The sequence below is a fragment of the Leopardus geoffroyi genome, chromosome X (assembly GCF_018350155.1).
Source record: "Leopardus geoffroyi isolate Oge1 chromosome X, O.geoffroyi_Oge1_pat1.0, whole genome shotgun sequence".
Taxonomy (NCBI): domain Eukaryota; kingdom Metazoa; phylum Chordata; class Mammalia; order Carnivora; family Felidae; genus Leopardus; species Leopardus geoffroyi.
Window position 1 is genome coordinate 27,462,928 of NC_059343.1, and position 25,915 is coordinate 27,488,842.

Genomic DNA, 25,915 nt, shown 5'->3' on the forward strand with positions numbered 1-25,915 from the left:
GTCCTTGAAACGTGGATATAACACTACCACCTAACTCATAGCTTTGTTGGAGAAACTAAATGAGATATTTTATGAGAAAAGAACTCTGTGAACTGCAAAATGCTATAAAATTGTTGGCTAGTTATTAATGAGGCAAAGCAAAAGACGGTCAATAAAAATTTCCATTAAAATATTAAAATAAAAATATTTCAATGCTTAAAGGACTAGATTTTGGTTATCCTAAAAATAACATGTATATATATATCCAGTGCTCTTTCATTAATACATACATTCTGCACAGTCCATTCATTTATTCGACTGTTATCTTGGCCACTGTTATTCCCAGCTGGGTAAATGGGGTACTATAATTGCAAATGCAGAAATTAAAAAAAAAATTAAGCAGCACCCCCAATGTACCACAAACATCTGGGGATAGTGCATACTGTCGGAAACGCAGTAAGCTCAGAATTGTATATTCCCCAAACTTTCATAACGACTAGCAAATAATATCACATAAGACGGCTAGAGATTTTGATTCCGCTGGTCACGGAAACACTCTCACAACTTCTTCAACCACCTCCCGGACTTCAGAGTTGAATTCGATTATTTATATATGATGGCAGTTTTGGTTGCTTGGTTGGTTTGGTTTTGCCTTTTGGTACTCTGGCAAGTGCCCAGACCTTCTACCTTCTTATCTTTGCTCTGAGGACGTAAACTTCTTTGAGGCAGCAGAAGATGTTTGGCTGCAGCAAGTAACGTGGTCTTTACCACATAACATGCTTGAAGCAGTACTTGAGACATATATAAAAGGTAACGATTTCCTCATCTTGTTAGTAATCGTGAACCAAATTTAAGGGTATAAAATAGATGTCTAAATGTTGACATCTTTAAATATAAAATCAGGGCACTAATAGCTATTGAGTCCTGTTCTTTTTTTTTTTTTTAAGTTTACTTATTTACTTTGAGAGAAAGAGAGAGAGAGAGAGAGAGAGAGAGAGAGAGAGAGAGAGAGAGAGAAAGAGATAGAATGTGCGCACTCAAGCAGGGGAAGGGCAGAGACAGAATCCCAACCAGGCTCTGTGTGGTTAGCCCGGAGCCCCATGTGGGGCTCGAACTCACGACGAGTGAGATCATGACTTGAGAGGAAGTCAAGAGCCGGATGCTTAACCGACTGAGCCACCCAGGTGCCCCTCAAGTCCTGTTCGTGATTGGATTTCCAGAATTTAAACATTTTGAAGGTGCTAGGTAAATTGCAGATCTCAGGCTTTCCCCACAACTGCAGCAGATTCCTATTTTACCCAAAGGGAGAAACTTTGAGAGCATCTTTTAAAAATGGTAAACTGAGTTCCATCAGAGGGGGCTTTTGCAGCTGAGCATTGCTTTCCATTGTATATAAGTTGCTTGGAAATAGTCATTAATGTTAAGACAATTGTATCAATGTGAAATTTATTCTTTATGAAGAGGAGAAATTAATTACAAGAAAACATGATTTATGAATATAGTTTTCCTTTTTTATTTTAAAACAGAATATAGTTTTAAACTCTATGTGAGTTTGGGATTTTCAAAGTTTAAAAATCTTATATCTTTCTCCTCTGTCAATAGTTGGCAGGAGATTAATATCTGCTACATAAATAAATGAATCCACCCATGGCTCTATATACACAGACATGCATGTGAATGTTGTAATTGAAACATCTATGTCTCTTTGTCTCTTTATAAATGTAGTTAGTACAGTTGAGGGTCAGGGGTGAAATTCAAATCTCTCAATGTTTGCCCAGTTCCAGCATCAGCTACTAAGTAAGACTAAATTGAGACTTTCCCTCCAAATATTTCTTCAGAAAAGTGTTGACTCCAATTCAATCCTCAGAATGTCTTTTCTGTCCCATTTTTTTTTTTATTTTGAACAACAACAACAACAACAACAACAAAAAACTTGCATAGTGGCCGGCAGGAACCTCAAGAGATGGGAATCTGGGGTGCTTATAGAAGTCATCTGACAGAATTGGTTAATGACAATTTTTAAAAGGTGAAGGTTGGTAAACCATGATCAATTATTCCTAGGGTATACCCTCACACTTACCAGTGGTGAAGGCCATTGTAAACAAGTCTTGTAAAGACAGTTTAGAAAAGCAAACGAATAAGTGACTCTGATGAGGTGATCAATAATACGTATCTAAGAAAAATGAAAAGATTCTCTTTCCTAATATATTGTGAATGGGCAGTGAGCTTGGGGATAAAGCTTCCAGCGATAACATTGAGGAATTAAAAAATGGCCCTTCTGGTAGTTGGCAGCTAGCTAGGCGTGATGACCCCAACTGAACATGAAGAGCAGTCACAGAAAACAAATTAGACAGACACGACGCCATCCCAGCGCCATGTTTGAACAATACAGAGATGAGGCCACTCTGCCACCACGAAAAGGACTAATAAAAAGCACTGTTACTTCTTCCACAGGGACAGCTCTGCCCTACTTCAATCACCTCACCTTCTAGATGAAAATTATTAAAGATACACAGTCATCACATTAACTCTGTTGACAGCATCTAATCCAAATGGCTTCCAATTCCCTAATTCCTCTTTAGAATCATCTCGCCAGCCAAATCCTGTAAGCAGCTCTCTCTAACCCTCTTTTACTGAGATGCCCCACTGTCTCCCTGGGGCGATCTCTTCCTTGCTGCAGTCAGCTAAAAATCCGAACATTTTGATTATAGGTATGTTGCTAGCAGTCTTTGGGAGGAGAGCTGTAATAGCATCATACAGGAATTCAGACAGTACACATACCTTACAAGGAAGATGGTGAGCTCTAGAATTCTGGAATATGCATATGAATGGTGTGAACGCACTTGTTTCATAAAATATAAATATGACAAACAGCACTTCTAAAAAGTGTGTTATTTTATAAAATGAGATTTAAAATATGGAAGTACTGCTCAATTAAGAAATGAAATATAATTAGACATTTGCAATCTCATCCACATTCTTAAATGTTTATAAGTTGCTCAAAAATCCATTATAGATTTTATTTTCCAAATGGGAAAGTGGGGCTCTCCTTATTTCCAAGCATATGTAATTAGCATTTATTCAACTTCTCATCAGCCTAAAACTTTTCCTTGGGTGTAAAGCTAACTTATGTTTAAAAAAATTAAATTCTCCTATTCTTCTATTAATAAATTTAAAAATCTCTCAGTAATTCTTTCCCCAGCTTTTCCTATTAGTACTGACATGGAAATTGTGCTCACTAAATGAGTGAGTCAAAACGGACCTATTCATTTGGGGGGAGGGGAGGCAGAATTATGATTCTTATGTCTCTTTTGATTCCTGATGTTATAAAAAATTGCACCAGGTAAATGAGATCATATGTCTGACAAAGGATTCATAAAAGCCAGATGTTGTTATAAGTGTAATATTTAATTAGGCAACATTTTGACCAACAAGGCACCACTCAACATGCTATACCAAATAAAAATCTTCAGACACACATCTGTTGTAAGTAATATATTAAACATTATCCAGCAAAAAAAATAAACCCTAAGGAAGTTCTTGGAAATGTTAAGATATTGATTTTAGTGATAGAACAAACTTGTTGGGGAAGAAAAACAAGCTTAATCTAGTTAATTAAAAACAAAACAGCTGGGAGAATGAAACATCCCTGGTTGTGATTGACTTTAATCGAAAACGACTAATGATGCTGTCATTTTGCAGCTGATATTTGAGGAAATGATGCTTGGAAGATTCTAATTGCCCTCTTGACCATTGGTCTACAGCAACTATTTTGTGTTAAAGGTTGGGGTGGAGCACTTTAACCAAATACAGAAGACCCCTAATGCTTTACTTTTTCTGTTACAGTAAAAAAGAATTCAAGAATATTAACAAAATATGTTATTAGATTCATGTTAACCAGATTTTTTGAATAATCTAGGTAGCAAAGCAAACCAGCTAGTTTCATCTCATCACCTCAGCAAGGAACCAAGACATTTAAAATTCCATTAATGCTCTCAGTTCTAATATATGTAAGATGATAGAAGGATTTCAAAATCTACACATTTTAAAAGTTTTAACAGAAAGTGTAGGGCTCCACGTGGAGTTCAAGAATGAGAACCCATTAAAGAAGATGTCTTCCAACTGCTTTAGTTCAAAAGAGAGTTATGAACACTTTAAAAACCAAAAAAAAAAAAAAAAAAAAAATTAAAAACAAACAAAAAATAGAGTTTTTTTTTTTTTTTTGGTAGTTGTCAATATTGTTGTTACTGATGGCAGCTGTTATGGCTGCTTCTAAACTGCAAAATTATTCTGTGGAAAGTGGAACATATTAAAAAAAGATCCTATCAACAGCATTATCATAAAATATTATTAGCAAAGGCATAACTTAAGTAAAATGTTTAACAATTCATCTAATTTATCTGACCAATTTTCAATAATTTCTGAAGATGAAGGAACCAGATGCAAATCAAATGAAATAAAACTGTGCGTGTGTGTGCATGGGTGTGCATGGATGCGTGTGTGTGGGGGGGGGGAGAGAAAGAAGAGACGGAAAGCAAAACCATGCTGCTTATTTCTTCAATCATATTCTTCTAAAAATTTTCAGCATTGTCGCCTCAGAGATCCGTGCTATGTTTATGTCATTAGTAGACGTGTCACGTAATATATGTTCTATCTTTAACAGGAAATTCTCAAAGAAAATAAGGAAGAAGTGGGTTAGTCAGGGATGAGAAAAAGAAAAACTAAAAATTTACTATCTTTGAAAATTAAAGAAATCCTAGTGAGGTTGATGAAGTGAAGGAAAGGGTGGGGGGTAGTGAACAGCGATGAGCCCAGGTCCCAAAGAGAAATTTGGAAGGTGAGCTTAGGAGCTGACCAGAATCATTCTTTGCTGTGTCCTCAATTAGAAGGTCTGCAACCAGACGACATACTAATTGTGCATTTAAGTATTAGAGCTTATATGTATACCATGAAGAAGTTTCATTTTCTTTTTTAAGAATGTCACTTTCTTAACTGTTACTATTTCCAAAAGAAATCTCCCCCAAACGCAAAACCAAACTTTTTTCCTGAAAATGTGCTGCAGGCTACTCAGACTCCTTTCTCTTCCATTAAGGAGTGCGAAACCCAAAAGTTAAGGAGAAAAAAGCATTACGGAGTAGCGCGATTGTTAAAATTTGTACATATACAATGAAAATTGAAAGAGGCTTTGTTTATGGAGTCAGAGCAATGGACCACCCTTCAGGAAAATCATCTCGTAACCTTTATAAAGCAGTTTTTGATCCATGCAGAGATGTAAATAGTCCCTCCAGTTTGTTGCCTTGTACTGCTGGGTTCTGTATTCCGAACTATGAAGGGGTTTTTGAGCCTCCAACATTTCTGGCTACTACAACCCCCGGCGCATCTCCAGGTGTTTCCAAGGTCATGGTCCATATCAAAAGTTGCATGTGAATCAACTATTTCTCTACGCCCCACTCTCCCAAATCAATCTTTCCCTTTTGACTCTTGATTATCAGCTTGATGTACTCATTCTTCTCCAAACCCAAGGGACAAATGGTAGAACAGGGATGGGTTTTCACTTAAGTTCTGCTTCTCCCAAATAAGCTGATAAGCTGACTTAAAAGGAAATGGAAAAGGAGATGGAGAAAAGAAGGAAAGAGAGGGCTGACTCTATAAAGTGGTTTTAAGGAATGCAGATGAGAAGGAAAGTTAGCATCTTCCCGTTCTTTCTTTCATTTCAGAAAGGTAATTCCCCTTTTATATCACTAATGCGAAGGCAGAAAGCAGGTAATGCTCAGACAGTTCTGGTCTCCGAGTGGCCCAGGAGTTGAAGGCTTGAGTGGGAGGTGTGATAAGTTAGCATCAACAGCTTGGATTGTTTACATAGGATGAAAAAAAAAAAATTCTCATCGGCTTTCAATTAAGAATTTTCCCTCTGTTTTTGTTTTGTTTTGTTTTGTTTTTTTACAAAGGCACAAAAATAAAAGAAAATTGCGCCAAACCCGGCACGGAGTCTTTGACAATCAAACAAGAGTAGACAGAGTAGACCTATGGAATGGTCCGTTTATTTGTTTCACTGCTTGCTACCAGAGTCCCTCTGATAACGAAGGAAAGGGTCTGCTTAGGGAGTGGCTTTCTGGAGAGTGTACATTTCCAGCAGAAACACTGGAAATTTGCTGCTTTCGGGGCCTTCGCCAGCTCTCCATTCTAAATACTGGACACAGTGTTACCTCGTGAATACTGTCATACCAGGCTTGGAATTGGATGCAAATTATTATCATTGTTTTGGATGTAAGGAATGGTGACAATGTCTTCCTGAATAAATGTCTATCGGTATCTACAAACAAATCTGTGCCTTTTAGTATCTGGTGATTGGACATATGTTTCAGCTAAAACTTTACATTTACCTAAGGAAAAGGCCCTTGTAAACTGTAAGAAAAACAAACAATTTTTAGAAATGAAGCTTGGGCCACACAGAAGCGGTGACCTTAGAGACAGAGTCTAGGTCATGGTAATGTTGTTTGCAAGGACAAACTAGTTCTGTATAATGAGGTTATTGACCTGCACTGCTTTAGAGCAGTTTTAAACATGAGGGTGAGGCTCACTGAATCTCAGCCTGCAATGTTAGCTAGAGAAACCAGGACTGATCAATAAACAGCCACCATTACAGGCTCTCAGGAACCTTCATCATAATGGGAGCCATTGTAATTTTGGTCAGGTAGAGAAAATAAGGTAACCTATACCTACCGTCTATTTATCACTGGACTCTCATTTGCAAATGGAAGCCATTGATTAGCCATTGTTTTTGGCTTTCCATTTCTCTCCTCACGTAATAGCCTGCGAATAAATGCGTCCTAGACTTCGAAACGCACGTGAGGAAAGGAAAGAAGTAGAAAGCTTTCTCCCAGGCCTGTTTTTTTACCAAAGAGAGAAGCAATTACATGACATTTCACTAAAGATTCTTGACCCAATAAAGTACTAAAGCCCAAATGCCAATTTTCCTCTTTCATACGAAAAGAGTGTCACAGAGAAAAGAAAGGTCATGGACCGTATTGTGATTCTTTACAGCTGGTGGAGACAGACAGTATGATGCAGTAGCTTGATTTGAATTAAGCCAAACAATATGAAAAGCATCAAGGCTGGCAAGCAAAGCAATAAAGCCTAAAGAATTTAATCTACCTTGAAGGTGGGACTACTTTCTGTATGGATGGCAGCACACCGGGACAGAAATGAGTCCTTTAATGCAATGACTCGTTAATAGCCTTAAGATCACAATATATAAATAGGATATGTTGATCAAAAAGACAGCTCAGCCTCTGCTGTTGCGGCATGGGCGATATTTCTTTACAAGTTATTTCATTGATTATAAATAGACCACGTCAGTGGCAAATGTACAACAGGGGAAGCATAACCCATTATGAGGTAATGGATATCGCTTCATTACCTTCACTGGCTGAGCGGCTGGTTTTTCCTTGTACAAATGCTGCCCTTTAGACAAAATCCCTTCCACATCCGGCTGTTTAGCTTGAACTGCTACTTCAATTTCCTGGGGAAAAGAACACATACAGTGCAGGTGAACTTCACAGTTAGCAATAAAATTACTAAATTTAAATATACCCTTGGAGACTCCACATGTATTGCAGACCAATTTCTGCATGGTACGTGGGGGCACACAAAGGTAGCTTTAGCGCCGAGGAAAGAAAGAGAGGCCTTTGGGAAAGGTACTAACATTGAAAATATTTATCTGAAGTCTTCCCGAATCATATCCTAATACTATTCAATAGAAACACAGACAGTAGCTTTGGTTTTCAAAATCACTCGAATGCAATGAGAAATATGATTTATGAATACGATTAACATGGATAAGTGCTATTGTTAACTTCAGTAATCTCCGTAATCCTAATGTTCATTTTACTTTGCAGACTCCTTATTTTAACAGGATTCTCTTGGGCTTTGGATCCAAAATTTCGTTTCAAAATAAAACCAAATAATTCTTCCCACATCACTGTCAAGATTAAGTTTCTTTCCAAAGAGTAAACACTTAAAGCTCAATGTCAAGGCTTATTAATTATTAAGCAGTCAAATTAAAAAGGCCTTTTGAGGAATGATTTAATTATTAAAAAAAAAAAAAAAAACTTGTTTGTTTCCCTTAATCTAGAGAAGACTGAAGAAGGACCAAACAAACAAAAACCTCTTTAGATATGAATATAAAGTGTTTTGTTATTGGCCGCTGTCTAGCTCGCTTGAAGAGAGAACAAAAGAAATGTGCATAAATTGAAGCTGAAGGAAGTGAAGTTAAATATTACAGAAGACTTTTTGGATGGAACACTTGTTAAACACCAGGATGGAATATCGATTAATCAATGTCAGGCGTCAGTCAGGGCCTGGGCAATCTTCCCCAGATAGCAACTCCTGATTAACCCATATCTCCCTTCCTCCCTCTCCTACCCTGTCGCCTCCCAGTACTGCTGTGTGTACGTGTCTTCATGTCATTGCTTCCTTTATATACTCTGTTTGTATCTTTCTCTCTCAGCCCATCAGAACAGGGAGTCCTCTGAATCCAAATTACTGTAACTTATATGGCACAGTATGGTGTCTTGCCATGTATGGGTGTTTAGCACATCCTCTTGAAAAGGATTATTTCTTTGGTTCTTATTATAATAAATACCAGTGGAAGGTGGACATTAAGACTAACCCCGTGCATTAATGGGTATGTGTGCAACACACATACTTACACACACGCACACACACATGCACACCACCTTCAAGAACAATAATTATAGAAGAAATAAAACCTTACAACAACTTTTAATGACAAAAATGGAACAACATTCCATGCTCATGGATTAGAAGAATAAATACTGTTAAAATGTCAATACTACCCAAAGCAATCTACACATTCAATGTAATCCCAATCAAAATTGCACCAGCATTCTTCTCGAAGCTAGAACAAGCAATCCTAAAATTTGAATGGAACCACAAAAGACCCTGAACAGCCAAAGTAATATTGAAGAAGACCAAAGCGGGAGGCATCACAATCCCAGACTTGAACCTCTACTACAAAGCTGTCATCATCAAGACAGCATGGTATTGGCACAAAAACAGACACTTAGACCGGTGGAATAGAATAGAGACTCCAGAATTGGACCCACAAATGTATGGCCAACTAATCTTTGACAAAGCAGAAAAGAGTATCCAATGGAAAAAAGACAGTCTCTTTAACAAATGGTACTGGGAGAACTGGACAGCAACTTAGAGAAGAAAGAAACTAGACCACTTTCTTACACCATACACAAAAATAAACTCAAAATGGATGAAGGACCTGAATGTGAAACAGGAAACCATCAAAACCCTAGAGGAAGAAGCAGGAAAAAACCTCTCTGACCTCAGCCACACCAATTTCTTACTTGACACATCTCCAAAGGTAAGGGAATTCAAAGCAAAAATTAACTATTGGGACCTCATGAAGATAAAAAGCTTCTGCACTGCAAAGGAAACAATCAACAAAAACTAAAAGGTAACCAACGGAATGGGAAAAGATATTTGGAAATGACATATCAGACGAAGGGCTAGTATCCAAATTCTATAAAGAACTCCCCAAACTCCACACCCGAAAAACAAATAATCCAGTGAAGAAATGGGCAGAAGACATGAATAGACGCTTTTCTAAAGCAGACATCGGGACGGCCAACAGGCACATGAAAAGATGCTCAAGGTCACTCCTCATCAGGGAAATACAAATCAAAACCACACTGAGATATCACCTCACGCTGGTCAGAGTGGCTAAAATGAACAAATCAAAAGACTATAGATGCTGGCGAGGATGTGGAGAAACGGGAACCCTCTTGCACTGTTGGTGGGAATGCAAACTGGTACAGCCTCTCTGGAAAACAGTGTGGAGGTTCCTCAGAAAATTAAAAATAGATCTACCCTATGACCCAGCAATAGCACTGCTAGGAATTTACCCAAGGGAAACAGGAGTGCTGATGCATAGGGGCACGTGTACCCCAATGTTTAAAGCAGCACTTTCAACAATAGCCAAACTACGGAAAGAGCCTAAATGTCCATCAAGTGATGAATGGGTAAAGAAATTGTGGTTTATATACACAATGGAGTACTACGTGGCAATGAGAAAGAATGAAATATGGCCCTTTGTAGCAACGTGCAAGCAAGTGGAGAGTGTGATGCTAAGTGAAATAAGTCATACAGAGAAAGACAGATACCATATGTTTTCACTCCTATGTGGATCCTGAGAAACTTAACAGAAGACCATGGGGGAGGGGAAGGGGGAAAAAAGTTAGAGAGGGAAGGAGGCAAACCGTAGATTCTTAAAAACTGAGAATAAACTGAAGGTTGATGGGGGGGTGGGAGGGATGGGTGGGTGGGAGATGGGTATTGAGGGATGAGCACTGGGTGTTGTATGGAAACCAATTTGACAATAAATTTCATATTTAAAAAAAGAAACTTAAGTCTCAAGAAAAAAAAAGAACTTTCTTACGATAAAAAAACGTTAAAACAATCTTGCAAACTTGTAACAAGTCCAAATTCAGAGCATACTTTGTGAGAATTGGGCATTTCTTCCTTTAAAACTGTTTATAAGTATCTGTCTTTCTCTATACAACTTATTTTACTTAGCATAACACTCTCTAGTTCCATCCACGTTGCTACGAAAGGCCAGATTTCATTCTTTCTCATGGCCACGTAGCATTCCATTGTGTATCTAAACCACAATTTCTTTACCCATTCATCAGTTGATGGATATTTAGACTGTTCCCCTAATTTGGCTATTGTTGTAAGTGCCATATGTTTTCACACCTATGTGGACCCTGAGAAACTTAACAGAAGACCAAGGGGGAGGGGAAGAAAAAAAAGTTAGAGAGGGAGGGAGGCAAACCATAAGAGACTCTTAAAAACTGAGAAGAAACTGAGGGTTGATGGGGGGGTGGGGGAGAGGGGAAAGTGGGTGATGGGCATGGAGGAGGGCACCTGTTGGGATGAGCGCTGCATGTTGTATGGAGACCAATTTGACAATAAATTTCACATTAAAAAAGGTAAAATAAAAATAAAAATAAATCTCAAAAAAACCCTGTTTATAAGTGCATCCGGTATAAATTCGAGACCTTCAGAAAATGATCGCAGGTAGTCAATAATTTTACCAATGGTTTGGGCCTGCAGCCAAATGATGAACACTACCATCTTTCTCTCCCCACTCCTCTTGTTCGACCCCAAATAAATCGTTCCAAAGATCACAAAGCATTGAGGCTACTCTTCAGGAGGCACTGGCAAATCGAGTTAGGAGACTGCCTCTTATATTACAAGGAATTCCCTTCGGCACCAAACACGTTTTAATTCATGAAATTTTCATTGGCAAAGGAACAGAAAGAGCGGCAAGGCTGACATTAAGGCCGCCCAGATACTACTTTAGAGCTGAATGTGAAGCCAGCGCTTGCTAGATGGACTGAGGAAAAGTTGGCCTGCCTTGTGAAATGTCCCTGTTTTGCACCCACAGGAGGTAAGATAGCCCCTCTTCAGGCCATCGAGTTAGCCCCAGATTTAGTCCTCTGATGAATGAGCACTGCAAAGTCACATCATTTCCCTTTATAGAAATGTTTCCTATTAGCGTGTCCTTCTCTCAGCACTAATGTCATCTCTTCGTCTTTCGATGAAATAATGAAGAGTTTAAGCACCTGGACGAGACGTAACCTTGGTCCTAGAGACACAGAGCAATGGGGAAAGAATCGTGGGCAGCTCTCAATTCTTTGCTGTTATGTCTTGGCAATGTTTTGGAAAGCGTGATCTCTAATCACACGCACCTTTGATAAGTCCCTTCAGAAAGAGCATTTTGAAAATAAAACTCTACACTTTACCTCACGACATTTATATGCAGTGTGAATTTACTAGTGAAAAGGTAGGTCAGTTATTCAGGGTCAAATATTATTGCTGGAAGGGTCAACTGTACTAAATCCAATTAAATTCACTTAAAATATTCTTTAGTATATTTTTCTTCAGTTAGTATGAGAAATATACACTCTAAGAAGCTGAAAATCATCTTGAAAAATGGAAGTATAAGTGAATTAAACTAAAACATTTTGATATCTGCATTTTAAAGCTTGAAACGGAAAAATGGAAAGCAGAGCAAAGCAAACAAATCCCAGCCGAAACATAGGACTCCGCAAAAATAAAAAAACGCTGCTAAAATCCTTTGCTGTGCTGAAAATGTCAAGCAACTGCTATAATGATATTAACTGCTATAACAATATTTATAAACCAGAGCTGCTAACAGTTTACTATGTGTCAAACACTGGGTGTTTCATATAGTTTTTCCCTTCCACTTAACAATACTATAAGAAGGTATTATCTAATTTCACAGGTGCTGAAACTGAGCGAGACTGGGTCAATTTTCTGAAACTACATAGTTTGCAAAAGGCAGAGTTGAGACGACAACCAGGAAACGACTGCCACTAAACGTCCACTATACCCCTTACTCTTTTGTATGTAGTGCGTGTGTGTGCGTGTGCTAAAATTGGTAGCCATATTTCTTAATCCCGTGTTATTTTTTTTTCTCTTCCTCTTTAACTCTAATACATTTTGCAACATCTTTCCAGGGCGTGAGAGAAAATCTGGTCTCTTTCCATAGAAAAGAAATAAATTCTTACACAGCCTTTAAAAAAATCACACCAAGGATGTCTCTTTGTGGATTTATGATTGCCAAACTGATGATATCCAGGTCAGAGAATTGGTTTGAGTAAACCTTTTATCTCACAAATGGCCTTACATCTTTGTATGATTTAAGGTAAGGTGAAGGAGGTCGCCACTAAAATGGAAACATAGCTAATTATAGCGGCCAGTTTTTCTAAGTAGAAAGTGTTCGACTTGAAAGAACATTCAGACAAGAAAGTCTGCATAGATTTTCCACCAAAAAAAAAAAAACCCAAAAAACCCCAAACCCCATAACGTCACCTCTAATAATAGCACCTTACCTTTCCATTTAGGTTTTCTCCCCTGCCTTATTCTTAACCAGGAGTTAAGGCCCTTATGATGTGACCAGAGTTTTATTTTCATCATTTCACAGTATTGGCGGTTCACTACAATCTCACGCATAATTTTAAGGAAATAATCTGTATTGATTAGAGAATAGGGAATAATCCTTCCTTAATAGTCACTAGGACAAGATCATGGTGTATTCTGAAATCCAGACCTGATGAGTTTTCCAAATGGAGTGACTTTCTAAGCATTTTCAGTCTTAGTTATTCCATAGGAAACTATATTACTATTACTGGGAGTTGTTGGTTTGACAAGCAGCGAATCAAAGGTTAGTGAAGAAAAAAGACAAACAACACCTGTGAGGGTGAAAGTAGCTATTCCAATGCAAATTAATGCATGCCTACATTTCCTACAAGTTGATGCATTTAATACTATATTTCTAATTTAATATTAAGATGGTTATGTGTACTTGCTCTGTTTTTTAACTGGAAATTTACCTCTAAGGAAAGTATAACAGAAAGACATTTTTCCTTGTTTTCTTTTTTTATTTTTAATTGTGTCTCCATCACTTTACCTAGTGTTAAGCTTAGAATGTGTGAATATGTGTATATATATGTATGATTGGTATATTGATATATACACATATATATAATCACAATATAAGGAGGATATACACAGCCTTTTCACATATATTCCAACATTCATTCATTATTTGTTCATTTGATGAACATTATTGAATATTTACTATATTTCAAAGTCTTGGCTAGGAAGCGTGAATACTACGAGGCATGAGGTAGTCCCTTGTGAAAGACAAAGACAATCACATATGAAATTTAGAATGCAACAGGCATAAGAGCCAGCAAAGTGCAATTTACACTGGGGCACAGAGAAGGAACTGGTGAGTTCTGTGCTCAAGGGGCAACAAGAGGGTAGGGGCAGGCCTCACAGGGGAAAAAGGGCTGCAGCAAAGGCTTGGAAGGGAGACAGTGCACGCACCTGTGTGACAAAAGGATGGATGGTATAAAGCACTTGCAAGAAGGAATCTGGGATATGCAAAGACAGGAACCAGAGGCAGCATGGTGATCCCATGTGGAGGAGTGGAAAGAAATGGTAGGGGAGTAGAAGGCAAGAGCCAGAGGAAAGAAGCATCTCTTATGCTACCCTCAGAAGCTTAGTGGAGAACCCACAAAAGGATTTTAAATAAGGGAATTACCCTTTGCGTTTGAATTGATGTTCTAAAAATGAATGTATATGAATATATGAATAGATGGCTGAGATCTAACGCATGGCTTTTAATTCACATAAGCTGGTATGAATGAGACATGGATGCCGCTTGTGAAGAAAAAAGAAACTCAAGAGAAAAATGACAAGTTTTTCCTTAGCAAACTTAAGTAACCATTCCCTTAGTTTTCTAATTTATAAAGAGCATTTCCTGCCATTTGGCTATTTTGTCAATCCTCACAATCAACAAGTTTTCTATCAACTCTAAGATATCATGGATTCTAAGGACCACTGTTACTTTATAAACTGCTACGAAAGCTAAAAAATTACACTTTGTAGATTCTACTATGAGATACATCTCAATTTCAGAGAAGTTAAAATGTAAAAAAAAATGCATTCGGGGGATCAACGAAATTCTAAGATGTTTGTGAATACCACGATCGGTTTATTACTTCATTATTATCCATTGCCTCTGTAAACATGGCTCCTCTGCCAGTGAATACGTTTTCCTCCCCATTGACTTTGGTCTTTACCATGTGCCTTACTCTGATCAATGAACTATGACCAAAAGAGACTGTATGACAGCTCCGATCTGAGTCTTTAAAGACAATTCAAGATTAACTAGTACCCCTAGTTCCTATCTTCTACCATGAAAGAATAATGCATCATATAAGAGTTGGTATTTACAGCCTGGGTTTTGTAATAAGAAGACATTTGGAGCAGATCGAAAGTTCAGAATGAGAAAACCTGAATGTGATCCATAGTGTGGAGTAAATATGCAGCTATTCCTCAGACGCGTGAGTGAGTAATAAATGTTTGTTGTCACAAAACACTGAGATTTGGGGGCTATTTGTTACTGCAGCAAGAGCTAACAATTACAACAGTATGGTGAAACAGACAAACAAAAAATATATGGGTTCTTGGGATGAAAAACCAAAGTAAGCCTTTAAAATAAATGTACCCTGGTCATATATTTCGACTGCACCATCTCTCATTCCACATACAAACTGTTTGCTAAAAAGGACAGCAAGAAACGAAAAATGAAATGGAATCAATATTGTGTTAGAGCCTGACTTCTCCGGCCTAGATTGTCAGGCAGACTCTGACAAATGAAGGCTGATGGATGGAAAAACACAACATTGGGCAGTTGCCTTTCTTTCTCTTTCCCCTCGTACTGGGTGACTGTTCTTTTATTTATCTACAATTAGGTTTGCTAGACCACAGCAACGCGGCTGTCAAGCACGTGCCACGCTGATTGACAAAGAATGACAGGTTCTCTCTTTCCATTCTGAGCTAATCAAGGGCAGCCCACCAAAGGGAGCCTTGTTTTTCTGGTTTAGAGATTTATGGATTTCAAAAATAATCTGTCCAAATATACAAAGTATGATGCAGTATTGATTTTTCAAAGTGCCAAATGTTATGAAACTAAGAAGATATAATCTACCAAGGTACATACGTGGAACGTTCAAGGCCAATAAAAGAGTAGAGATAGGTGTGACCATCAAGTAATGAGACTGACATCCAGAAGCCCTCCACTCAGGACGAAGGGGTTTCAGAGTCTTTTGGGAAGACTTATTCTGACAAAAGAAATCTTACCAACAAATCCCCAACGTGTTAATTCATTCAGTAAATATTTACTGAATCTTCAAACACCTATTTTGTTATAAACAGCTTAAGCAGTGGATATTTAACAGTCACTAAAACAGACACTATTTTCCTGTTCACGTGAGGCTTGTCTTCTAATGGGGATGGTGGACAATAAAATACAAATTATGGCCCATCAGACGGTAAAAAGTGCTAAAGAGGAAAAGAACCCAAAACTTTAAGTGGAGATAGATGTCTGTGTGGGGTAAGGAAGGATGGGAGGGGGGTATCTGAGAAACCGCTTCCAGGGAAAACCTCACTGAGAAGGTGATTATTTGAATAAATATGAGTTAGAAGTGAAAGAAGAAATCGAGGGGCTCCCTCAGGGAAGCACAATCCATGCAGAGGAAACGGCGAGTGCAAAGGCCCTGGGGTGGCAATGTGTCTGGCCTGTTCAACAAAAAAATAAGGGAGCCTGGGCGAGTGGAGCCGAGGGAGCAAGGGGAGAGGAGCAGGACAGAGGCCTGAGAGGCTGGGAAGGATAAGGCCCTGCAGGGCAACTGCATGAGGACTTTGGCACTTTACTCTGTGGGAGATTAGGAACCATAGGAGGGTCTTCAGTAGAGGAGTGATGTGATCGGACATATTTTTTAACCTATCATTCTGACTGCTGTGTTAAGATTAAACCAAAGGGATGGAGAAAAGAGACCATAGTTATAAGCACATTTCCAAGGGAGTTAGTTAAAGCCACATTGCTTGGAAGGAAGTACTTGTTTGTGGAAACCCGATACACTTATTCTGAAAATCTTTACACATACAGTTTTAAAATGAGGACTAAATCTCTCTGATCTGGTTAAAGCAGTACTTTAACCAGACTCATTTCTTGAGAGTGGCACTCCCCAGGTTTTACCAGGTTCCAAAGTCCTTAGTGCTAAAGACTGTGGGCTCTTAGGCCCAGCTATATAAGTTCTGATCCTGGCATGAGTTGATTATTTTCAACAGACACCATATGGCCCATAAATCCCAAAATATATTCTAAAACCTTTGCTATCTGATCCCTTACAGAAAAAAGTTAGCCAACCACTGATGTAGAGAAATGGTTAGGTTTGGGATTTGCGACTCTAAAAACCTTCAGGTGCACAGAAAAATTATATGGGTAGTTATTTTTAAAGATAAAACATGAGAAACATATTTTGCCTTTTATCTCCTCATACAGACTCATAGAGATAGTCAAACAATTTACAGTTATACTTTGGAGCAGGGCCTAACAAACATTTTCTAGAAGGGGCCAGACAGTAAATACTTAGGCTTCCCAGGCCATATGGTGCCTGTCCTACCTGAATTCTGCCAGTGCAGCGTGAAAGCAAACATAGGTAATGTAAACAAATGAGCATGATCGTGTTCCAATAACACTTTGTGTACAAAAACAGGTGGTGGACTGAATGTGTCCATTGCACGATCGCTTGCTGACTCCTGCTTTGGTGTATTGTATTACAGGGTTGGTGGAAGGAATCAGATCAGGGACGAGATCATCTGGGTTCTAGGCTTTGTGATTCATGAGTTGGGGCAAGTCACTTAAATTCTCTGAGTTTTAGTATCCTGAGTTATAAAATGAGTTAGAACTACAGATAGGATTACAGAGCATTTTGCCCCTGTGCATGAAAAGTTGACCTTTGGAGAACTTTCTAGCTGTTTTCTACGTGGAAGCCTGACAATGGTGGAATGTCAACTGTGTTTAGTAGGGCAACATCGCTACCGCTAAAAAAACAAAAACCAAAACCTGATTGGTAAATTACACCTGGCTTAGGACTTCTACTTTTGAACTACCAATGTCTCCCGGAAAGCCATACTTTTGGGGATCCCCTAAGCCGAGTGACTCTTATAACTGAAAATGTACCTTTCATGGATCTTGGAAACTCTATCTATGTCATAAGACATTGGCTCCTGGGGCACATTAAACTTCTAGGTCAGAGTTGACCCAGCAGCTCCCCGTGCGTCTCCTTTCTTTACACCTGATCTGTCATCTGGGAGTGGGCAGAGGCTGCAAAAAAGAAAAAGACAAAAAAAAAAAAAAAAAAAAAAAAAAAAAAACCACCTCTTGGAAAGCTCTGTGAATGCTGCACAAACTGCTGTGAATTGTAATCCTGATCCTGCCTTTCTGGGGGGCTGTTTCTCTGTTCCTGTTCCCTGTGAAGTGAATTTGAAGCTGAATGTGGCTAACAGTAACCTCATTCAGTTGCAACCAGCAAGACTCACTGATGGGCTTTATAATACTCATGTCTAGGACCCGCATTTTATTGTCACAAATTAATTGCTCTAAAATTGAGACACATTTGATAAATGATGGTGCGTCATAGTCTAACTGACAGCACCTCTTTCTTAGTGACAGATAAAATAATGGTACATATTCTAATCAATGGTGTGTTCGAAGCAGTGAAATATGGCATGTGACCGGGATATTCATAGGACGTCAGGATCAAATGATTTAGTATATGCAAAGGTAATACTAACTGCTAACATTTATTGAGAATTTACTAAGTACAAACATTGCGCTCTGCACTTAACATAAATCATCCTAATTAATCTCACTCAATCTCCACCGCAGAGCCTTTCACCACACATTACTGTCATTTATTCAGATTAAAAAAAAAACAAAAACCAGAGTCACAAGAGGTGAGGATACTTGCCTAAGGCGCAAGCTAACAAATGGTAGATATAAGATTTGAACCCTGGTCTGTCTGACACATGTCCTGAATACTTAATTATGATACTATATGTTCCGTGAATTTAAGTATAATCCATATATACAGTTAGATTTTCTTTGCGAAATCACAGGGTTTGGAACCAGAACAAAATATTTTTGACTAATGTATGATTTTGGTTTAAATTAGGGTTTTCCAACCTCAGCACTACTGACGTTTTGGCCCGAATAGTTATTTGTTGTAGGGAGCTGCCCTTCTATTATAGGATGTTTTACGGCATCCCTGGTCCCGATTCACAAGATGCCAGTAACACTCCCAGCTCTTCCAGACGTGAGAACCAAAAAAATCTCCAGACATTGACAAACTCCCCTGGAGTACATGAAATAGTGTGATTTAATGTAAGTGTCCTTTCTCTCCTCTTTCTCGTACGGAATGCTGTCTGTAATGGCATCTTTTATACATATTTGTTCAGATGCACTAGTATTCACACTATGACTTTGAAACCACATTTGAATGCGGTTCGGATGAACTCTAAAAATGTAGGTTTCAGTTTCTGGCTGAATTATTCCTAGGAATACTCCTTCAAATACCCACATGGATCAAGGAACACGGTGGATTCTATGGAATACAGAGGCATATGAGACCTTGCATTTCACATTCACCTTGGCCATAATACCTGCATTATTTTAAACTGATATAGCACAATGCTAAATTACTAGCCACGTGGTCATTGGACAGAGGTCTTGAAGTCTGGATAGTTTTCTCAATGTAAGTATTATTCAACACCAGGACCTGCTTTTTAAAATATAAAATAGGGGCACCTGGTAGCTCAGTCAGTTAGCATTTGACTCTTGCTTTTGGCTCAGCCCACGATCTCACGGTTTGTGGGATCAAACCCTGCACTGGGCTCTGTGCTGACAGCGCTGAGCCTGCTTGGGATTCTCTCTCTCAATCTCTCTCTCTGCCCCTCCTCCACCTGTGCTCGCTCGCTCTCTCTCTCTCTCTCTCTCAAAAAATATATATATAAAAGAGCAGTTAGGGTAATTTTCAATAAAAGCAAAGAGTAATTCAGTACACCTGAAACTAATACAATATTGTAGGTCAACCACATTTCAGTAATAAAAAAGAACATTAAAAAAGAAAAAAGCAATTCAACTCTGACTTCATGATTGACGCACTTCAGATAAAATTAAAGATGCTTTGTTTTTTTTTTTTACTACTAAGTGCTATACCAAAATTAGAGTTATTATCTAAAACAGCTCTTTCTAAATTCTTCCATAAGCACAAGCAATCAAAAGGATAACTGAATTAAACTTGGGTTTAAAAAAATATCAACAAGAAAGTCTGAGGTTTCTCTTAGGAATAGCCTTTCCTTAAACATGTATGAAAAACAAGGCAAACAGGAGGGTTTCTGAAATCAAGGAAAGAAACCCATGATGGAATAAAGCCCCTTCTTTGGTTCACACAACATGTCAGTTTTCATCTTGAGTCCCAGGTTTACGTTCAGCCTGCCAAACATAATATTTGTACTCCTGTAACTCTCCATGACTTCTACCGCTCTAGGTGAACATTTTCATCGGCCTCCTACAAAGTCAACGATAAGGTTTTGGATAAGGAATTGTGAACCTGTATTTCAGATACATATAACTGTTAGAATCCCGAATATACAGAGAACTCATATTAATTTGTAACAACCCGATTGAAAACTGGGCAAAGTATTTGAAGAGTCAACTCATAGAAGGAAAAATCTGAATGACCAACAAACATGAAACGTTGTTTAACCAGGGATATGCAAATTCAAATACTAAATTCATGTCATTTCCTGCTGCTGGTGGAAAGCAATTTACAATATGTAATAAAGATGCGACTACTCTAACGAGTCAGCAGTTCTACTTCTAGGGATTGTCACATGGGTTTATGAGGAGACCTGCAAACAATGTTCTTTCGGCTTTGTTTACATTAGTAAAAAACTAGAAACAACCTAATGATCATTCATTTCTAATCTTATAACCCTATTGATGGTTTTGTTCTTATTCAAATCAGAAATACCTTTAACAGGTCACTTCTCTTTTCTAAATCTACTTTAAATGATTGTTATTTTGTATGGTGTCCAAAATTTCATCTAACTTAGTCATAAGCAATGTTAATGCTTCTATTCATAACTGAACCACCGAAGATATTAAAGATAATAGAGATAATACCGTCTTTAATAAATCTGACTTCAGCTATAATGGCACACACAGTATAATATCTCAGATAACATCTGCTTACTTTTGAGTGAAGCACAGAAGCATGTGCGTAAAATTTTGTACTCGTGTTATCTCTCCAATTATGCAAATCACTAATACTTATTACTATGCTAATACTAGAAGATATATTGTAATAAATGTTACCATGAGTTATTAATTTTGTGTTCCTTATCACCTACCTCATCAGATAATTTAAAAGACAGAGACGCCTATCTATCCACATTTTCTCTACATGTTATTCACAGAAGTTTTCTCAAATCAATCTTGAAAATCAGTAGTATGCCCACATGGTTTTGTGATTTCATAGGTCAATAAGTAGAATTTTTGTTGTATCCTATACATTCTAGTGAGTGCTACCACATTTTTTGCCTTTTGAATATTTAATGGTTATTAATTTTAAGAAAATCAATATCATTATAATGACCAGCATGCTACATAACCAGTTATTATAATTTTTTTTTCAACGTTTATTTATTTTTGGGACAGAGAGAGACAGAGCATGAACGGGGGAGGGCCAGAGAGAGAGGGAGACACAGAATCGGAAACAGGCTCCAGGCTCTGAGCCATCAGCCCAGAGCCTGACGCGGGGCTCGAACTCACGGACCGCGAGATCGTGACCTGGCTGAAGTCAGACGCTTAGCTGACTGCGCCACCCAGGCGCCCCTAACCAGTTATTATAAACGCAGTTTGAGTTAACCTTAAAATTAAAATGACTAATGGGATGCCTGGGTGGCTTAGTCGGTTAAGCGTCTGACTTCGGCTCACGTCATGATCTCAAAAGTTCATGAGTTTGAGCCCTGCATCAGGATCTGTGCTGTGAAGTCAGAGCCTAGAGTCTGCTTCAGATTCTGTGTCTCCCTCCCTCGCTGCACTCGCCCACCTTCAAAAATAAATAAACATTAAAAAAAACTTAAATGATTCAAACTATGATTAAAACACTGTAAGTTAAAGAATTATGGGTGCTTTTATTGACTATATACTTTGTGCCTTCTTAGGATCAGTAATTGCTGAATATTCATTAAGTCCAGAGGAGGCAACGAGGTATTCAGAAGTTGGAAGCTATGGCTTCAGAAGTATTTTTTATATATGCCATCTCCAAGTTTTTAATATATTGATCTGTTTATTGAAATCACTGGAATGACATAGCAACGTAAATACATTTACAATGGATGATAATTTAAGTAGTTAAAGTACAACCAATGTGTCTCTTTTTCAAAATACAGATCTGATACATATCCGAGTATTTAGTATCTTTCATAATATATATAATTCCATATAATATTCATATTATATATACATATATTCCATATATATTATATATACATATATTCCATAATACATATATAATATATATTATAATATATATATTATATCATATTATATTATATTACAAAAAATATATAAATATATATATATATTTCCTATATATGAATGATTGAGCCCAGACACATTACTGCTCTCAAGGGTGAGCCAGAAAGAATGAGAGAAAGGTATGACAAGGAGAACAGCAGATATGCGGCAATTTGGAAGTATTTGGAATACAAAGGTGATTTCTAAGTCAAGTACAGCTAACTACAGTAGTAACATCACCTAACTTTGTCTATTAGGTGATAGGAGGACTTTTACAACATAGGATTATATCTGTTAATTAGATTTATAATACACTCTTATTTTCAATGCCATGTAAATTAATATAAGTGAAATCTTAATGTAGAGAAGTGCATAGTTAAGAAACAATATCACCGTGGCGTTTCTAAGCAAACCTAGTGCACAAAATTTGCTTACATGTTCAATAGGAAGAATCATGTGACTTGTGATGTATTTCCTCATTACCACCATCTAACTTTATTCTGAATTTGACTATTTCAAGTATTCCTTAAAACTTTATTTTGAGAATGTTACAGAATTTCATCAGAAACGTTCATCTCTAAATTAATTTCCACCAATCATTCTGGTAATTTTTTTTTTAACTCTCAAATATGAGCAGAAGTTTATATAAATTTATGGGATGGCAATTGAATAGTAAAACAGCTTTATTTAAAATAAGTATTCCTGAAAGCGTTATTTTTGGTGCTAAATGATTTTTCTCCTTCCCTCTGTTTATCTTTTCTTCTCCTTTTTAAGTAAAATCACAAAGATTATGGCTGTAGGTTCTCTTTTTTTAAATTTTTTCCCACAGCGACTGATACAATGTTCTGTGAAAAACAAGTCCATATCCTCCCCCACCCCCATAAAAAAAGGGTATTGAGTGGCTTTATGTTGCTATAACTTCTTGGCAGTCATCCTTACCCATAATGATAGGCACATTTGCTTTTAGAGATGTCATAATTATATATTTAGAATTCTAAGTGCTCTTCAGTGGAAGTCACTTATTTAAGGACTCCTTTAGCAACCAGTACAGTTTAATGAGCAGAGCACAGCATTTTCTGATGAAAATACCAATTCACAGTTATGGGGTCAGGAGGGTAGGTATCAGGCAGACAAGGGGCATCGGTGCAGAGACCAGAGAGTCAAGGAGAGTACAGAGACATGCAGGGGGACTGAAGGTCACGTACCCCAGGTAATTTTATTTCACCTATCCATCCAGATGCCATCCTAGAGAGGAGCAAGAGGAGAGCTAGGGAGTTTGAAAGACTGGCGATTTATTCAAGAGACTGGTAAACTCATATGAAGAGACTGGTACAATTGTTTCTGACTGAGATCCTTTTTTCTCACTACTCAACATGGGAGAAATGTATGAAGGTCAGTGAGGAATAAATAAAGCTGCATTTGTGTAATTGAATATATGACCCTAAGTTATTTACATCGTTTATATAATTCTTCCTGCATATTTATTATATTTATGACTATGTTTTTCAAAGTCTAGTTCCTAGACTGGCAGTGTGAGTATCACCAGGAAACTGCATTTTAACAAGATCCTTAGCTTATTCCACCCACCTTAAAGTTTGAGAAGCATGGTCCTAGATCGTGTATACTAGCATTTAGAATCGATAAAAGTTAACCCTAGAATTTTAACTCATTTCCATACTTACCTTATGGATATAACACGTATCTTTCAATGACACACCTTTATGAGTAAACAGCTTCATGGATATAGCTTTTGGAATCAGACGAGAAAGGTGGTTGTACCTTTTTTTTTAAGTTATTAGAAAAATGGTACCGTTTTGAGTATTCTAAATTGCAAGTGCACAACATTTCTGAATTACCCGAAATCTCAGCCTGCTATTTTCTACCAATACCCACCGCCACCAAGGGTGGTAACTTCCATGTTCAGAACCTTTCTCATTTAACTTCCACGGATTCTACCCTGTGTTCTGTCTGCCAAATAAGCCACCCCTCGGACAATATAGTTGGTAAACCAGGTGGTCCATTCATTAACTTAAACAGAAGTTGTTGTTGTGGTTGTTGTTGTTGTTTTCAATATATGAAATTTATTGTCAAATTGGTTTCCATACAACACCCAGTGCTCATCCCAAAAGGTGCTCTCCTCAATACCCATCCCCCACCCTTCCCTCCCTCCCACCCCCCATCAACAGAAGTTGTTTGAAAAAGAATGGAAGTGTTCCCATCTTTCTCCTCCACACATACTCAGAAAGGGATGGCATCCACATGCAGAGCACAGCTTTCTTTTGAAGGATATTAAGAAATAAGGATAACGTTGCTTCCGATGTTCTCATACAACCTACTCCAACGTATCATTATGTAAACTTGCTTTTAACAGCACAAAGATTTGCTTTTAACAGAGAACCAGACTGGTAAGTCAAAAATTACAATTGTAGTTCAGTAAAACATGATTTCAAGAAAATATAAAAACGAGTTAGGGTGACAAAATATTTGGAGCAGTAGAACGATCAAGTAAAGGAGGGGTCTGCTTTCTGAGGAGATGGTATCATACTGGTGAATGGAAGATGACAGTGGGAACCGTGTAATTCCTATTGGGGCTTCTGCAGGTCAAGAGGAATGACAGTCTGACTACAAAGAATAAAACAAATAGCAATGAGGGGACCTGGTGTCCAAGATGAGCAAAGAGATTACAAAGTCCCCAGCTCCTCAGAATGAACTCGCTCGATCTAGATCAATTATATCTTAGGACACTAATAAAGCTGGCAAGTCAAGTGGAGAACCTCTGTGGGTGGTCTGGAAGATTGGAAAAGTGCAGTTTTGTTTTCACAAAGAAAAAAGGCACGTGGGAATGAAATTTTAAGCTTCCAAATAGTTATTTAAGACTTGGCTGAAAGGTGCAATGCAGGGACAGACTACAAGTTTTCTTCCTCTAATGAGTATTTTCAAAGAATGAGAGTCAGTTGACATAGGGGATCTGGAAAGACAAATTGTGTCACAGCCATTCCATACTTGTTAGATTGATAGAAAAAGAAAGCAAATATTAACATACCTGTTCCCAGTTTTTAACCAAATTAAATCTGTGTTTATTCTATAATTTGTCATCATGTTGAGTTTCTGTACAGGACTGTTTGCTAAGGCAGGCAAAGATCATTCCCATAAAAATCAAAGGTTTGCTTTAATATTTTCAGGTTATAACCTTAAGGCTAGAATCTATTTGTCATAAGAAACACTCATTAGGATACTTGTTGTAAAAAAAACGTGTTTCTACTTCAAGCTGTAGGCTGTATTTGTCTCCATAAGAAAAAGACAGACAACCTAATAGGAAAAAAACTGACAATGAATGAAACAAATGGTGAACGAGAAAGAAAATATAAAGGATTCCAAAACATTCTTTGATCCTGAAAAAAAATTCATCCTCACTCAAAAGAAGAATACAAATTAAAATTACAGTGACATGTCAACTTTTTCTAGCTTAGCGAAGATCATACAGGTTGACGACACACTGAGTTGCAAAGGTGTGTGGAAAAAACTCCTTCATATTACCAATTGGAGGGCTCTATGAGGTACAATGTGGCCATTTTTTGCTAAAATAACAACTGCTGTCTTGACCCAGCCATTTTATTTCTAAGAACTTATCCTATGGATATACTTGCAATGTGTGAGATTACATGAGCATAAAGTGCTACACTGTCATCTTGTAGCGGGAACAAAGCCTGAAAACAAAACAAAACAAAAAAAATGTTCATTTACTGGAATGTTGGTTGAATAAATTACGGTGCATCCTTCGGATACAAATGTATGCAAATGGAAAAAAAATGAGAACGTTCTTAAGGTGCTAATATAGAAAATAATTGTCCGTGTATGTCATTAAGTGAA

At 37.7% G+C, this 25,915-nt stretch overlaps 1 protein-coding gene across 11 annotated transcripts in view; it reads right to left on the reverse strand.

Moving 5' to 3' along the window:
• The window catches only part of DMD (dystrophin), a 2,127,700-nt gene that overhangs the window by 688,493 nt on the left and 1,413,292 nt on the right, over positions 1-25,915 (reverse strand). For all 11 annotated transcript variants that reach the window (XM_045472664.1, XM_045472669.1, XM_045472671.1 and 8 more), the window contains one exon: positions 7,400-7,501. In XM_045472664.1, coding sequence (XP_045328620.1) covers positions 7,400-7,501 — 102 coding nt within the window. The remainder of the gene's footprint in view (positions 1-7,399; positions 7,502-25,915) is intronic.